The 18315-nt window shown below is 42.0% G+C and overlaps 1 protein-coding gene across 1 annotated transcript; it reads right to left on the minus strand.

Annotated features, from left to right (window-relative positions):
* Positions 1–6750: 6750 nt before the first annotated feature.
* On the minus strand, positions 6751–7701 carry LOC119853581 (taste receptor type 2 member 40-like). Its single transcript, XM_038396809.1, has one exon. The coding sequence runs from the start codon at positions 7699–7701 to the stop codon at positions 6751–6753; it is 951 nt and encodes a 316-aa protein (XP_038252737.1).
* Between the last annotated feature and the right edge of the window lie 10614 nt (positions 7702–18315).

Consider the following 18315-nt stretch of genomic DNA (forward strand, 5'->3'; position numbering starts at 1 on the left):
CTTCCAAGGGCAGCCTTTGGCACTCTGTTTCTCATAGGACCGATATAGTCTTTATCTTAAATTACCCCATCAGCAGAATTTGCACATAGACTTCCAGGGTGGCTACAGAAGCAAGTTAAGCAAGGTAGGGGAGAAGATAAAACGGGAATTCCCTCTACCACTACCCAGGTCCAGAAATGTGCACGGAAAACACTATCTCTCTCTCCGGGGGCTCTAGGACCCAAGCTGTGCCCCTGCCTCAGGGGTTGTCCTTGGGGAAAGAAACTGCTGACTGCCAGAGAATGCAGCTGGCAGAGCAGTGACAGAACAACAGCAGAAGCAGCTTAAAGAGGGATCGGGGGACACTGATGATGCCATCAGAGAGTGTTTACTACAGTTTTGACTGGACATTCCCTCCCCTCTCCCTAGCTTTGTCTTTCCATTTAGCTAATCCCCTCCTCGCTAACCCCACCCACCAAATTAAAATAAAAAACACATGGCTGCCATCACGCTGCTTGTGTCTCCTACCCCTTTCCTCCACCTTGTGTCTGTCTTGTCTATTTAAATTGTAAGCTCTTTGGGGCAGGGACTGTCTGCAATTTTTTACAGCAAAATGGGGTCCTCTCTTGGTTGGTCCCTATTAGTCACTATCATAACAAACATGATTCATGAATCCATGATTCATGACTCCACGCATCTGAAGAAGTGGGGGTTTTAATCTATGAAATCTTCTGCCCAAATAAATCTGTTAGTCTTTAAGGTGCCACTGGACTCCTCATTGTTTTTATGATTCATGAATAACAGACTAGTTGACTATATATGTATTTACGCAGACTTGGAAAGCCACAGAAGGCAGTTAATAAATCGTCTTATAATTATACATCACATACTACTGGGGTGATTTCTGATACTTGTTAGCCAATACATAATGTAAGGCATAAAATACACCCCAGTAAAGGGTATTATGTGCACAGTATTAATACAATGTGTTTGTGTATGTGCTGCGAAATTATGTTAACAATGTATTATGCTCTCTCCCTAATTCTGTTCACCCATGTCAAGTATCCCACAATACTTTGCAAAACTTAAGTCAGCTTTGGTATTAGAAAATAGGAAGCCTGTCAAAGTCAGGATACATGAATAATATGTCCTTGTACAAGTTGGAATGTACCTCTATGCTCAACTGGCTTGAGATGTAGTATCTGAAACAGAAATAAGTACAGAACAAAAGAACAAGTTAAGGAATCTGAGCTAGGTGGGTTGGATTTTAGTGACATGTAAAAAGTTTTGTAACCTGTAAAATCACAGTATAAATACTGCTAGTGAAATGCATATCTTTAGAGCAACCAGCTGTGTAAGGTGAACATGCTGTCAAATAAGAATTGCTTCTTGGAAGGAGGGTAGGTATGTCTCTTTTTGTATTGTACTGCTTTATCTTTTCACAGTAAATTTGGCTAAGTTTTTGGTTATTTGATCTTTTGAACAATTTTTAACAATGAACCACCAGTGTAGGCAAACAATTGGCTAAACCTTTTAGTCAGTACACTTGAACTGCATTTCTAAGAATTTATCTGTCATCACTAGAGCTCATGGAAAATTCCCCATTGGAACTTTTTTTCAGATGAACATTTTTTGGTTCAAATTTTCCATTTTTGATGGAAAAATTCAAAAGAAAAACTTTGTTTTGTTTTAATTTGAAAAAAAAAATCACGTTTTCCTTTTCTCCCCTGGGAACACTTTCTCACTTTCTTCTCCCCTTCCTGTTTTCCAGTGAGGGGAAAAAAGTTAAACTGTTTTTTACCTACTGAAATTAAAAGAAAAGAGAGCCCCTACTCGAAAGAGTTTACAATCTCTTAACTTTTACTTCAGTCCAGCATTGTCAATTTACACCTGTTGGCCCATGACTCATAAGTTCTCTCAGAGCAAAAACTATTCCTTACACACACACACACACACACACACACACACAGAGTTCACAGATCTCAGCAATCTTAACATCATTGAAGTACAGTACAACTTTATTTGGTACACAAACAGCATCCTGAAATGCTTTACAGAGTTAATAACACAATGCCATAAATAATAGCAGAGTGGGACAGCAATTGAAGAGAGATATTTTTCAGCTCAGATATGAAAAGAGATGAAGGCCACTGCTAGAGGCAGGGGATCCATCTAATCAGGCTAGCACTAGTCTATTCCAGTATTCCTATGCTGCACAAACCTCTACATGTAATTGATTTGACTGGAGTAACCCTTCTAATAACTACACTGATAATAATGGTCAAAACACTTTCACATAAATTGTGAATCAATGGAACTTTAATCAGATAACACATAGTCTATAAAGAAATATGGCATGATGCAATAGTAAAAGCCATTATAAAGCAACATATTATTAATGTTGTAATAATAATACCTAACTTTTCCTCAGTGCTTTTCATCCTTAGATCTCAAAGCACTTTACAAAAGAGGTCAGTATCATTATCCCTATTTTACAGATGGAGAAACTGAGGCACAAGGAGTAAAGTGACATGCCCAAGGTCACCCTGCAGGCCAGTGGAAGAGCTGGGAATTGAATAGAAGTATGAACCATGAGGGAGAGGGATAAGTAATGCTTTTCCAAAGACCGATAATGGACCTAAGCTGTGGCCACTTTGCACTTAGCTACTGGTAAAAAGCAGCTAAAGTCTCCATATCCAGTCTCATAGACTTTAAGGCCAGAAGGGCCCATCATCATTATCTAGTCAGACTTCGTGCACATCAGAGACCGCAGAATCTCATCCACCCACTCCTATAATAGACCCCTAACCTCTGATTGAGTTACTGAAGTCCTCAAATCATGGTTTAAAGACTTCAAGTTGCAGAGAATCCACCATTTACACAAGTTTAAACCTGCAAGTGACCTGGGCCCCATGCTGCAGAGGAAGGCAAAAAAAACCCCCAGAGTCTCTGCCAATCTGACCCAAGGGGAAATTCCTTCCTGATCCCAAATATGGTGATCAGTTAGACCCTGAGCATGTGTGCAACCCCCAGCAGCGAGACATCTGGGAAAAAATTCTCTGTAGCCCTCACCATCCAGTGTCCCATCACCAGCCATTGGAGATATTTGGTGCTGGCAGTCGCAGATCAGGCAAATGACATTGTAGGCCGTCCCATCGTATCATCTCCTCCATAAACTTATCAAGCTCAGTCTTGAAGCCAGTTAAGTTTTTTGTTCCCACTGCTCCCTTTGGAAGGCTGTTAAAAACCTTCACTAATTTCAAGCCTATACTTGTTGATGGCCAGTTTATATCCAGTTGTTCGTGTGTCCACATTGGTACTTAACTTAAATAACTCTGCTCCCTCCCTGATATTTAGCCCTCTGATGTATTTATAAAGACCAATTATATCTCCCCTCAGCCTTCTTTTGGTTAGGCTAAACAAGGCACGCTCTTTGAGTCTCCTCTCATCCATTCCTTCTATCATCTTATTAGCTTTTCTTTGCACCTGATTCAGTTTGAAAACATGAGAGACCAGAATGGAACATAGTATTCCAAATGAGGTCTCAATGCATTCACAGAATGATCTCTCAATGCAGCCGGATACTCCACTGGCATAGAGTTATTGTTGCCTGTCCTATGCACACCATCCCTTCCCCGCATAGACAGGTGGCCAGGGAAATGGATGAATGGTTGAAGTGTCTCAGCATTCTGGACACTGCTGCTATAAAGTCCTTTGGGCCATAGGCAGCAAGCATAATTTAAAGCAGACCTTCAACTGCTACAATGCCAGGGAACTGTATCAGCTCAAAGCCAGCCCAGGGGAGTGCAAAGGTATCTTAAAGCTATATTTACAAGGCTAATGAGTTTGTTTTGTGCTTTGCAGACACAACTCAGTATCTGAGCCAGTATCTTTAACAGAGTTTAGTGTTCTCATCTATCTAATTTCTAAGAGAGAAATCTAATGTATAAACCATGTTATCTTCCATTGAGTCTTAAGTGCTTTTTCTGATTGATGCTGAGCAGCTGCATAATTTATAGAAATCGGAGGGATTTGTGGGGTTGCTCAGCACTTCTCAGGAGCTGGCTCTAGTTAATCATCTTTTTCGAGTCATCACTAGACTTTGATGGCATGTAAAATCAATAGCCATGCAACCCAGAGATGGCTGCATTTTTATGGTACTTTATGTAGTCGTATCGCTAGGATCCTACTAAATTCACAGCCATGAAATCTGGTCTCCCCCCATGAAATCTGGTCTTTTGTGTGCTTTTACCCTATATGATTTCACAGTGTGAGAAGGCCCAGCTTGACAAAGCCCTGGCTGGGATGATTTAGTTGGGGTTGGTCCTGCTTTGAGCAGGGGGTTGTACTAGATGATCTCCTGAGGTCTCTTCCAACCCTAATCTTCTATGATTCTATGAGACTGGTATTTCTCAAATTGGGGTCCTGACCTGAAATGAAGTTGCAGGCAGTGGGGGGGCACAAGGTTATTTTAGGGGGCCAGAGAGCAGCAGCTGTTGGCTGGGCAGCCAGCTCTGAAGGCAAGCCCCCACTAGCGGCAATGCCGAAGTAAGGGTAGCAGAACCACAACCCAGCCTACAATAACCTTGTGACCCCCCCACCACCACACAACTCTTCTTGGATCAGGACCCTTACAATTACAACACTGGGGAATTTCAGATTTAGATGGCTGAAATCATGAAATTTATGATTTTTTAAATCCTATGACCGCGAAATTGACCAAAATGGACAGTGTGTGTTTTAATTACAATGGAATAAATGTGCCCAGGGAACCAAAGGTGTGAACATGGTCCTGTCACTGTACAACACTAAACAGCCAAACATGGTTTGGGGTTTTGAGTACAGAGATCTTGCCCTGCTTAATCCCATAGCAACAATCATCATAAAAAAACCCACCTTTAAAACACTTGATCAAAGATACAAAAAAAAAGAAAAACAAGGAAAGCATGTGAAATGTAAAGTATTAAGTGAGGCTTCTATTTGACCAACATCCCTTATTTCCATTTCCTTAGGAACTAGGCCTGTCTAATTGTCTTTTAGATGGTACTAAAGATGGCAGTAACTGCCCCTTTGGGGGAAAAGTGATGTTAGTTGAGATGGGCTGGAGCTGTTGTCGTTACTGTTGCTAAAATCTGATCCTGTTTCCCTGAAGACAAAACAAGAACAACAGATACAAAGGGTAAAAGGCAAGATCAGCACAGATAGAAAATGCAGCGTCTGTCTCTGGTGCTGCTTCTTACCTGCAGCCTTGCTGATGGAGAAACACAGCCCCCCAGGACATGATCTGATCAGCCACTCCAAGACTTGTCAAACTTGTATCAGCCATCAGACTGTTTTGGGCATTGTTTTAGTTGCCTCTCTGGTCATGGGCCCACAGCAGCATAGGAAGAGAAGGTCTTGGCTGGGTAAGCCAGACTCTTTCTAGACAGAAGGCAAAAGGAAGGAGAAGAAAAAAAGGCGGGGGAAGGAAAGGGACACATGAATGGGAGGTTGGTGAGAGCAGGAACCAAAGTCTTACACTTCAGGTGGTGTTTGGGGTTTAGCTGGAGCTGGTTGAAGTACTGATGCCATCTGGATCTCTCTTTCTGGCCAGGACTGGGCAGGACGTCTCTCTGGATCAAGGCAGTGAAGGTCCAAAGGTGTCACAATGGATCCCAGAAGATAGTGGGGAAGCTCATTCCCAGCCAGCTAACTTGATTCTTACCCTGAAGTCTTTTTTAAGGACCCCAAAAGGGAGTGACAGGTGAAATATCCTATCCCCTCATTATTTTCTCCACCATTTAGGTCAAATTTCCAGCATACCAGTTTTGGTCCATTAATTTCTAGTCCTACACTGCTCTGGTTCATGAGAAATGATCTCAGCACAGTCCTTGGGTGGTCTTTTTGTCTTAAATTTTTGCTGATTTTTATAAATAATTTTATGTAATAGGCTGAGCTGGACTTTTCTTACATTGGACAATTTAGAGCACAGGCCTGTACACAGCAAAAGCATTTAAGTTTCATTGGATCAAAGGTGCTTAATAAATACAAGATAATGTGGAAATACTAAGTACATGAGATGAACAAAATTAAGTGGCCTTTGATCACAGGATCATAAAGATATACAAATTAGCGATGGAAAAGCCTTATTAAGTCACTTAGTCTAGCTCCTGACAATGCTTCATTGTTTTCTGTGATATATTTTCTAGTGAGTTGTCGAGTCCAGTTTTAAATGCTTCAAATCAATGGGGCTTCCCCCATTTCTCTTGGGATACTTTCAGTGATATATCACTGGTACTTGCAGTCTTTTAGACAGGAGATTATCCTGTAAGAAGTCAAAAATATATTTCCTTAATGAACTCAGAAGCAGTCCCGTATCTCCATGGAAATTCAAGGTACCATCAGCTGAAGTGAGAAACAACAAAATTATCTTCTGGAAAAATTAATTTTTACATCCAGATTTCTCCATTGAGCTAGAAGTCTTTTCAAAACACCAAAACAAAACACATATCAAGAGACATATTAAAATAGGTTCCTAAATTATCCTCTCATTTACACTGGTTTTACATCACTGCAGCTTGATTGCTTTCAATGAAGTTTCTTCTAAATTATAGTGATTTGGGAGAACAATTGAGATGAAAGACACATGAATCTGTGGCATTTCACACCAGCAGAGAATTTAGACTCTAGATTAAATTATTTTTTTTTTATTAGAAAAGCTTGAATTTCTTCTAATGGATTCCATATGAAGGACAAAAGTAGATTTTATGATGTTCCTTCTCCCACTCATCCCTAGCACTTTGCATAATGCAGAACTTTAATCAATTTTTTTTTCAGTTTGGGATTGCTCAGAATCAAGATAATGAAATGTACTGATGGACAAGCATCTACAATGATTGTACAGGCAATGCTCACAGCAGATATTTCTTGGTATATATTTGTCAACAAGATCAGCAAAGCTATAAAGTTAACAATATTGATGAGGAAGAAAGACATGATAGCTATCATTGCTTGAATGTGGGCCTCCACGCAGGGGCTCCTGACACCGCTTGAGTTGTTTTGCATCTGCCGGGTGTGTTTCCAGAGAGAGAACAACAACAGAGAGGCTGAAATGATGAATATGGTGAATGCCATGGAAAATCCAATGCCACAGTTAAAAAGTACGTGAGACATAGATGTTTCCACTGTGACATGTTTTGCATTGTAACGTCTTTTGAGGCTGGAATTGAAGTCATTACACTCTATTTTGTAAATAGTATTAAGGAAAGGGAGGCTGCTGAACAAGGATAAAAGCACAGAACCCAGGAGCAACCATGGTACCAGCCTGGAGATTTTAAATTTTAGACAGATGAAGAGGGGGTGGCTGAAGTTTGCAATTTTCACAAAGTAAAATACATGCAAGCAGGCAGCGTACCATTGATTGGAAAAGTTCAAAAACCGGGTAACAGCTCTGAATGATTGGAACATGGAGTTCTGGTAATAGATCTCTGGGAAAAATGTTGAGCAAAAAGTCTGTAATGTTGTTTTGAGCAAGAAGCAAAATCTCGAGAATGCCAGGACAGCCAAGATATTATCACTTAAGGACAGGCACCTGTGCTTGACACGCTCAACACAATTCATGGCCACAATGAAAGAATTTATCCACATCCCAACAAAAGCCTCAGATACTAAGATTATCAGAACAATTATTCTTGATTCAGTGATGTCAGCCTCTTTTACAAAGTTACAATTATTGTCTCCCATTCTTTAAGAAAGTTCTGTCTCTGAAACAAACATTCGTCATGCATCATTTTACTGTTGGAATGTGGTTGACAGATGCACTATCCTCTTGTCTGTATCACCTATAGACAACAAAGCTTTATATAGTTGGAAAAACAAACTCTTCGGAGATGTCTCTTCATAATGAAGCATCTGCTTGACCAGGAATGTAAATGTGTGGCATATTCTCTTACAATGTATCAGTATCACTCATTAATATTTGCATTTTCATTCTGAAGAGCTGTGTACAGAGTAAAAACAATTTTAAAATGATCTTTTGGGATGCCTTCTGTTTATGCCAGAATAATACAAACTAAATAAAACATATACCACATAACCCACTAGACTACTACATTTGTGTACATTACTTTTCTAGTCTGAAATTTGAATTACTTCAATACATTTACACAGCTGAAAAATAAAGATGTGCATTACCGGAGAAACCAGAGGAATAAGTGCATTGCTATTATGAAACAGAGATGGGCCTGAGTTGCCAAATTCAGATCTGGATTTGGATGTCAACATTCCTAAAAGTTCAAGAGCATTTGAATCCAGGCCTTGGTTCAGCCTATTTAAAAGACAGCTGTCAGCTGCAAAGTCCAGATCTGGATCCCAACTTTTCCAGATTTCAGTGGTGTTCTGATCCGGTGATTTGGTTTTGAACCACCTCTAGTACTAAATAATAGCAGAAAGAGAGGAAACTGCACAGGTCAGATTTTATTATTTTAAAGTAAAATACTCCACATGGTCAGTCTGCAATGTGTTTAGTCTAATGCAAGGAATTAAAAGTTCACCAGGCCTGGCTGGCTTCCCATCGAACATTGAAACAAGTGCAAGGTCTTGGTCCCTATCTTCAAGGTGCTCAAAGTCCTGAACCTCGGCATATCTAAAAGATTACCTAAGGCTCCGGTGTGAGGACTATGGTTGACAACTCCACTCTCCTTAACCTGCCTGCTCGAACACAGAGCAGTACGTATTAAAAAATCCCTACCAAAACCTTTCAAGGCACACACCGTTTCCCTCGGTAGGATGAAGATGAGAGAAAGTAGGAACCACACGTGACACATGTTACTTAATTAGCTGAATGCACAATTGGAAGGTGCTTAGATACTACAATGATATGGAAAAAGAAAAGGAGTACTTGTGGCACCTTAGAGACTAACAAATTTATTAGAGCATAAGCTTTCGTGAGCTACAGCTCACTTCATCGGATGCATTGAATGCATGAATGCATCCGATGAAGTGAGCTGTAGCTCACGAAAGCTTATGCTCTAATAAATTTGTTAGTCTCTAAGGTGCCACAAGTACTCCTTTTCTTTTTGCGAATACAGACTAACACGGCTGCTACTCTGAAACCTGTACAATGATATGGCTGGCCCATAAACCTATACAGCATTCAATGGCAACAAACTACAATTAATGCAGAGCGAAGGAGGCCTGGGACAATGTTGTCCCCTTGCAAAAGGCTGAGTTGAGTAAAACTCAGATTTTGAACACCAGGAAGTGACTAGGTAACCTTAGCTCTTCCCTCTTTCAGCAATGCCCCAAATATGCCCAGTAACACACACCCCTTTACTCTGCCAACCTCACAGTTGCTGAAATGTACAAATTCTTCACCTCCTTTTCCAGCCCATTTATTCTCACCCACAGGATTCCCTCAAACACTATTAAAGAACAAAGCCGCAGAAGCCACCTCAACAATATGCCCATGCCACCTACCCTCTGTTCTCCTGGAGTTGGCAGTAGCCAGTAGGAATTATTTGCATACACGCCAGGTGCAGTCAGTGTGTTAGGTGTGTCTTCACTAGAAGGTGGAGGCAGTGGTTGGCAGAGACAACTCATACCTGCTGATACGGGGGGACACAAAATGTAAAGGGGGGGGCACATGACTGCTCCATGTGTCGCCTCTGGAAGGAACCTTCCAGCCCCACCTCCCTGGGCCAGGGCTGGGGCCACAGGAGTGGGGAACGCATTTTTCTTGACCAGATCAGGGAGACCCGCCGTGCCCCAGTGTCTCCCCGGAGCTCCTGCACCCTCACAGACACCTGAGAAATGCCCTGGACTGAGCAGAGGGAACCCACTCCTGGTGCCTTCCCCAGTGACACTCTCCCCCTTCCCAGCCCTACTTGCGGGGGGTGGGGTGGCGGGCTCTGTCCTTCTCCTCTGTGCCTCTCCCCAGCATGTTTCTGGCTTGCTCGGCCCCACTCCCTGGTAGCCAGGCCTGGGCAGGAAGCGGAGGGGGTGGGCCACTGCTACCTCCCCAGCCGGGCTTTTCCAGGCAGATGCTGCGCTACACGGAGGCAGCAACCTGGATTGGCCACCCTTCCCTTGCTGAAGCCACAAGGCCCTTCCACCCCTAATACCACTCTCCTACCAAAAAAGCATTCACATGCTTCATTCCCCCACCAATACTTTGGTTACATTCCCCCCGGAGTAAATTACCACACATGACTCTCAAATTGCAGCAGCCTCCAGTCACTTGGCTCAAAACCCCTTTGGTCCTCGGTGGGGTGGGGGCTTATGATGAATGTATTCTTAGATGTAGAATCATAGAATCGTAGGACTGGAAGGGACCTTGAGAGATCACCTAGTCCAGTCCCCTGCACTCATACCAGGACTACGTATTCTCTAGACCTCCCACAACATCCCTAGGCAATTTATTCCAGTGCCTTACCACCCTGACAGATAAGAAGTTTTTGCTAATGTCCAACCTAAACCTCCCTGGCTGCAATTTAAGCCCATTTCTTCTTGACCTATCCCTCAAGGGTTAATGAGAACAATTCACCTTCCCTCTTTCTTGTAACTACCTTTTAGGTACTTGAAAATGGTTATCATGTCCCCCTTCAATCTTCTCTTCTCCAGACTAAACAAACCCAATTTTTTCAATCTTCCCTCATAGGTCATGTTTTCTAGATCTTTAACCTTTTATGTTGCTCTTCTCTGGACTTTCTCCAATTTGTCCACATCTTTCCTGAAATGTGGTACCCAGAACTGGACACAATACTCCAGCTGAGGCCTAACCAGCATGGAGTAGAGCAGAAGAATTACTTTTCATGTCTTACTTACAACACTCTTGATAATACGTCCCAGAATGATGTTTGCTTTTTTTGCAACAGTGTTACACTGACTTTTATTTAGCTTGTGATCCATTGTGACCCCCAGATCCCTTTCTTCAGTACTCCTCCCTAGGCAGTCATTTCCCATTTTGTATGTGTGCAACTGATTGTTCCTTCCTAAGTGGAGTACTTTGCATTTGTCCTTATTGAATTTCATCCTATTTGCTTTAGACCATTTCTCCAGATCATGCTGAATTTTAATCCTATCCTCCAGAGCACGTGCAACCCCTCCCAGTGTGGAATCATCCACAAACTTTGCAAGTGTACTCTCTATGCCATTATCTAAAGCACTGATGAAGATATTGAACAGAACCAGACCCAGAACTGATCCCTGTGGGACCCCACTTAATATGTCCTTCCAGCTTGACTTATGATTATTCTTTGGGAACAGTTTTCCAACCAGTTATGCACCTACCTTATAGTAGCTCCATCTAGGTTGTATTTCTGTAATTTGTTTATGAGAAGGTCATGCAAGATAGTATCAAAAGCCTTACTAAAGTCAAGATATACCACATCTACCACTTCCACCCCTTCAAATCCCACCTCCTCCTCCCCCCCCCCCCCATTTCAAGGCTTGTTACCCTGTCAAAAAACTATCAGGTTGGTTTGACAATTTATTCTTGACAAATCCATGCTGGCTGTTACTTATCACCTTATTATCTTCTAGGTTTTTACAAAGTGATTGCTTATTTATTTGCTCCATTATCTTTCCAGGTACAGAAGTTAAGCTGACTGGTCTGTAATTCCCCGGGTTGTTCTTATTTCCCTTTTTATAGCTTGGCACTACATTTGCCCTTTTCCAATCCTCTGGAATCTCCCCCATCTGCCATAACTTTTCAAAGATAATCGCTAATGGCTCAGATACCTCCTGAGTCAGCTCCTTGAGTATTCTAGGATGTACTTCATCAAGCCTTTCCCTATCTTAGCCTGTGATCCTACCTCATTTTCACTGGCATTCACTATGTTAGATGTCCAGTCGTAACTAAACTGGTGAAACTGAAACAAAAAAGTCATTTAGCACTTCTGCCATTTCCACATTTTCAGTCATAGTTTTCCCCCACAAATTGAGTAACAGGGCTACCATGTCCTTGGTCTTTCTCTTGCTTCTAATGTATTTGTAGAATGTTTTCTTGTTACCCTCTATGTCTCTAGCTAGTTTAATCTCATTTTATGCCTTGGCCTTTCTAATTTTGTTCCTACATACTTTGTTATTTGTTTATATTCATTCTTTGTAATTTGACCTAGTTTTCACTTTTTGTATGACTCTTTTTTGAGTTTCAGATAATTGAAAATCTCCTGGTTAAGTCAGCAAGTTCTCTTGCCATACTTCTTATCTTTCCTACACAGTTGGATAGTTTGCTCCTTTGCCCTTAATAATGTCTCTTTGAAAAACTGCCATCTCTCTTGAACTATTTTTCCCCTTAGACTTGCTTCCCATGAGATCTTACCTATCAGCTCCCTGAGTTTGCTAAGGTCTGCCTTCTTGAAATCCATTGTCTTTATTTGGCTGTATTCCCTCCTACCATTCCTTAGAATCATGAACGCTGCCATTTCATGATCACTCTCACCTCAGCTGCTTTCCACTTTCAAATTCTCAACCAGTTCCTCCCTGTTTGTCAAAACCAAATCTAAAACAGCCTCTCCCCTAGTAGCTTTCTCCACCTTCTGAAATAAAAAAAATGGTCTCTAATACATTCCAAGAACTTGTTGGATAATCTGTGCCCTGCTGGATTATTTTCCCAACAGATGTCATAGTTAGTTTTAAGTCCCCCATCACCATCAAGTCCTTTGCTTTGGGTGATTTTGTTTTTTAAAAATCCTCATCCACCTCTTCCTCCTGGTTAGTAGCCTGTAATAGACCCTAACCATGACATCACCCTTGTTTTGTACCCCTTTTATCCTTATCCAGAGACTTGCAACACATCTGTCTCCTATTTCCATCTCAGCCACAGTCCAAGTGTATACATTTTTGATATATAAGGCAATAGTTATCTGAGGGGTGAATTCACAGCCAGCAGGAAGTCTGCAGTTCATGCAGTCTTCAGTGTCTCTAACAGTACAAGGCAGCAGAAGGAAACCAGTTTTTTGAGTGGGGCCTGTAACTTGGGAGCCCTTAGGTCAAAAGAGCCAAAATGTGATTGGATGCTACCCCTCGTCCCCGCCCCGCCTCAAATTAAAAAAAAAAATCTGAGTAATCATTTAGATTTTAGAGCACTCTACAGGAGTTCAGTTTAAAACCTATAAAATGGTGGGAATGGAAACCCTCTAGCTGTTTTTCTGTGTTGGTTTCTACACAGTGTAAAAATGTACTTTTTCTCAAATACCATTCTTCCTTAGGGTCCCCCAAATATGTAATGGGTGCCATGCACTACCTTGGGTAAAACTCAACAGATTGAAACTATTTGACCCACTAATAAATAGTTTGAGTTTTAGCTTTTGCCTTAGAAATCCCACTTAGAAACTTTTTTTAAGATGACTTTTTTTCAGGGCTTAAATCTGCAGAACCCCTTGCTCAAATGACTCCAAATGTGGATCTCTGACCTTACCTTGCCTCCAGATTTCAAAGGAATCCATTGAAGCATGTAGATTTTAGGGGACTTAGAATTGTTGTCCTTTAAACAGATATCATGATACAACTGTAGCTATAACGTGTTTCCACTGCACCACTAGAATAGAATAGAATGAGACCTGGTGTGACATATTGTATCTGCAATGTGTAACAGGGTTGTGTAACAACATTGTTGTGTGACTTATTGTATCTACAATGTGTCACAAGGCTGAAGGAGGATGTCTGGAAGGCCAGTTACCTGATTCCAGGCACCTGGGGCAGAAGATGGACATTGGGTGAGAGGGAAATGGTCTTAGGCCATAGTTAGTGACTGGGAGGGAAAGTAGTAGGAAAACCCAGGCCATTGTTCCTGCAAAGAGGGCAGAGCAATGTTCCCTCTCTCCCAGCTGGCCCCAACAGGTGTTTGAGGTTATTAGACCCACCTGAGAAATGATGACTGGGTGGGTGAATCAGAAAGAAAAGTCCAAACCCAGCCAAGGAAAGCATGCCAAGAGGAAGAATTCAGCCAGAAGGAGAGTTGAGAAAACCCTGCACTGAAGGGGAGAGTTTGTAGGGTGGACAGGCCAGGTTGAACTCACCCAGTCCCAAGAAGGACTTTGGAGCCCTAATGTAAGGGAACCAAATTTCTTTAATAAATTAGACTGTAGGTGAGGGAAGCATTGTTTAAAGACTTTGGATATGAGTAGATTATTCCTAACACTTGGAAGGACAACAGAGTCAGGGAATTACAGTTGTATGCCATGCCAAAGGGGGTGGGCTCACTGCATCCCTCTTGGACATGCTCAACGCAAGATGTTTTCTTTCTTCTCCAAAGCTGAGGTTGAGTGCAGGAGCTGCAGACCACAGCCTGGCAGCAGGATGGAAGGAATTTTGATTGAACCAGACAGGTAGAGACTGAGAACTCAATAGAAAGATTGTGAAAAATACAGTTTGTACTCAATAGAAAAACACAAAGTGTTCTTCAGAATTCTTAGAACCAAGGAATGTCAAGAGGAACTGGTAAAGCAGGAAATTCTAACAGACCTCAGGTGCATCTTGAGTGTGAAAGCACATGGCTTTACCCTGAGTGTTTTGTGATGTGCTGTGTACAGGGCTTTCAATGGAAAGTGGTTAGGAGGGATGTATCATCTATTTCTTTATCTTTTAATCTAATCTCATGTGCCTAGAATGGGGTATCTAAACTCTGTAAAAGTTTTAAAAGTACAGTGCAGACTGCTAATGTGTGTGACTGGATCACTTATACCCACCAATAGCTAAATTAGGAGCAGGTTGGAGACCCAGCATCACACAGAAAAGTAAAAAGAGACCTGACCTGATCTTAAACAGAGACCTGAACTAGTCAGGTCAGTGATCTATTTAAGCTTCTAATGCTTGATGTGAGGATTGGGGTGCACCTATTGTTAGCCTTTAAGGCAAAATAAAGGCTGGCATAGTCTAGAGGAGAGTGTTAGAGTGGCTAGAAGGCTGTTGGGGTCAGGAATTAGATCACCCAGCTAAGCACAAACAACACTCCCTCATGCTGGAGGCAGGGAGTAACAAATGTGACTCACAGTCCTGTGATAGTTCTTGGGGGTATTATCCTCTCCTTAACAGCAGTTTTACACTGGTGTAGTTTAATTATTTCAACAATGTTACTCCTGATTAAGGATGCAAGTGTCACAGAGGTCACAGAAATCACAGGACCTCTGTGACATCTGCAGAGGCCAGTGCAGCTGGCCTAGGGGCTGCCTGAGCAGCTCAAGCAGCACCTGGCTGCTGCTGGGGCAGTCTTGGGCCACTGCACGCCCCCAGCACCAGCAGGGGTTCTGGGCTGTGCCCCTGAGCCACCCCCTACCCCAGAACACCCACAGTGCCCCCGAGCCACCCCCTGCCCTAGAGCACCCAAGATTTAGTCAGGGGTATATCGTACAAGTCATAGACAGGTCATGGGCCGTGAATTTTTGCTTATTGCCCATCACCTGTCCATGACTTTTACTAAAAATACCTGTGGCTAAAATGTAGCCTTACTCCTGATTTGCATTGGTCTGAGAGAAGAGCCAAGAAGTAGGGTCAATGGAAATGAGCCAGTTTGCACTAGCAGAGTGTGGGCAACTATATTCCAATAATCTATTCAAGAGAAAAGTTACTTTTCAATGGCTCCCATTTGAAAGACAGAGGTAGGTTTTGTTAAGTTCCTTCTCCCAAATAACCCCAGCCCCTTGCATGGTGTAGACCCCTAGTCAATGCCTTTTTCAGTGTGTGGCAGCTCAGAATCAAGATAATGGACTGTCTCAACAGCCAAGCATCTACAATGATTAAACAGAGAAGATTCATGTAGTTTTTGTGCATGATTAGCATATGTTCAGCATAACATTGATGATGGTGAAGGACATTTATACTTTTTACTGCCAGAACATGGGCTCCATGCTGGGGTTTGTGAAATGCTATAAACTATTTAGTGTCTGTCAGGTGTGTCTTGAGAGAGAGAGAGAAGAGTGAGAGGCTGCAATGGTGGATATGGTGAAAGCCAGGGAAAACCTCCAAACAGAGGGGGAAAAAATGTAGCTCCAGTGTAAGTTTTTCCTCAGTTTTAATTCCTGAGAGGTTAGAAAGAACTATTATATTGTATTTTATAGATATCACCAAAAAAAGAATTAAAGTACAGAAGCGAGGAACCACCGTGGCATCAGACTGGAGATTTTTAATTTTAGGCTGAAGTTCACAGTCCTCACACAGTAAAAAACAGACAGGCAGTGAATCAGGGGACAGTTCTGAGTGTTTGGTATGTAGAGTTCACTTAACAGATCCAAGGAAAGATGGTCACACAGAAAATCTGTACTATTGCTATGCAGAAGAAGCAAAACCTGGAGAAGCCCAGAATGGCTCTTGAGGACAGGCATCTCAGTTTGACCTAGTCAATGCAATTCATGAATTTCTGAATGAAAGCATGTACCTGAATTCCAACAGCAGCCTCAATTAGTAGGATCACCAGGCCAACTGTAGTGGATACTAATTTTTTGAAAGATTTATACCAGTGGCTCTAATTCTTGAATATGTACAGAAGTTCTGTCCCAGAGCAGCAGATCTTCTTGCAGTGCTGTACCATTAGACTCAAATGGACAGATGAACTACACTGCTTTCTGTTTAACACATGGAAAACACAGATTTATATCATTGGGGGAAAAAAGCCCCTCAGAGATGTCTCTTCAGAACAAAGCACCTGCTTTCTAGTGGCTGTGAGGAGTATCCGCTTACTAAATATCAATATTACTCATGGATATTTGCATTGTTAACTCAGTACCCAGCTCTTCTGCAGAATAATGTTTAAATTACCTTATAGGAGGCTTGAAGTTCATGCCTGCGCAATAAAAAATAGTTAACAAATGTCCCACTAAATTGCTGTGGGTGACTTTTAATTAAGCTCTAGTTTGAGCATTACACTGCAGCAAAACAGTTACACTTTCTATGACATCTTTCCTAAAAATTTGTATCCCACAGTGCTTCACAGTGGGAAAGAATATAGATTTGGTGAATAAACCATGTAGTCAATATCTGGGTTGCCAAGTTTAGATCTGAATTTGGATGCAATCATTCCCAAAAGTTATGGGGCATTTGGAGCCAAGATTTTGGATCAGCCTGTGCTGTGCTCTGTGATGATGATAGCTATTTAAATAGAAAATCCAGAATAATCCTGAAGAATTGGGTGTGACATTCCCCAGAGTGTAACCTTGAACTGCTATGTCCCCTTAACTCTTCATCCCAGCACCTTTTACACTGATTTACTGTCAGAACAGCCACTCTCGGCCTGCTCATGCACAGCCATTAGCGTGCAAAGTCACTCCCAGCTGAGTACACAAATGCTACACCTAGCCACCCATGAATGGATACAGGACAACACCCGCATATCCCTCAGTTCCAGTCTTGCGCCTCCCCTCCCCCAAAATGTGTCTTGGCCCATTCACTAGTCCACTAGCCTGTACAAGCTCATAATTAGTTCTTCATTCCAACAAAGTGTAATGAATATGGTAATGAATATGCACCAGCCTTGTTGTCTCAAATGGAAGCTTCCCAAACACTTCAATCAAACACACTGGTTTAGATAAAACAAACAAGTTTATTAATAAGAGAAAGGTAGATTTTAAGTGATAGTCATAAGTCAGAGTTGGTTACAAAAGAAATAAAAAGAAACACACAAGCTAATTCCTAAACTTTACCAAGGCTAAGAAGCAAAAAGGTTTCTCTCACCCAAAAGCTTTCCACAGTCTGTACTGGCTGGAAAACCTGCAGACCAAGACCTCTCACCCCAGTTCAATAGTGCACCTTTGTCTTTCAATTGCTGGTGTGAGTAGAGATGTGGGGAGAGGAGAGAGGTGGTGAGGAGGTCACTGCCTGTCCTTTCTATTCTCTGACCCTTTGTACTGGAAAAGTCTTTGCTGGGTCATGGGGTCAGCATACTGCTATGCAAGCCGTCCTTCAGGTGAATTATAAATACTTTGTTTAACCCTTTCCCCCCTTGCTGGTGAATGTCTGATTTAGCTGACAAGCCAGCGTGCCTTTGTTGTTGAGAGAGTGGTCTGAGGGTCTTTGTTGTTGAGAAAGTGGTCTGTACCCAGAACCACAGCATATTTAGGTAACGATCATATAGCAAGATCTCATAGCTCCATATACAATGTTGATGCGCACATTTTAACAGGACAATGATGTTCAGCAGATTGAGTTTTCAAATGATGCCTCACAAGACACACGTAGTACAAATTATATCACAACCATATAAAAGTGGTGAATAGGGTGTATCACATGGGGTACAGGGTGTCACTGGTACGACTTTACTGTACTTGCAGTGGTTAGAGTGACATTTTGTCTTTTTTCTCTAGAGCCAAGGTGATGTGCAGGAACAAGCGTCTGTTAGAGAGCTTGGGTTAGACCAGACAGATA

The sequence above is a fragment of the Dermochelys coriacea genome, chromosome 3, assembly GCF_009764565.3.
Source record: "Dermochelys coriacea isolate rDerCor1 chromosome 3, rDerCor1.pri.v4, whole genome shotgun sequence".
Classification (NCBI taxonomy): domain Eukaryota; kingdom Metazoa; phylum Chordata; order Testudines; family Dermochelyidae; genus Dermochelys; species Dermochelys coriacea.

Bases quoted from the DNA above. Each gene is read 5' to 3' on its own strand.
- LOC119853581 (XM_038396809.1), bottom strand. From the start codon at position 7,701: ATGGGAGACAATAATTGTAACTTTGTAAAAGAGGCTGACATCACTGAA.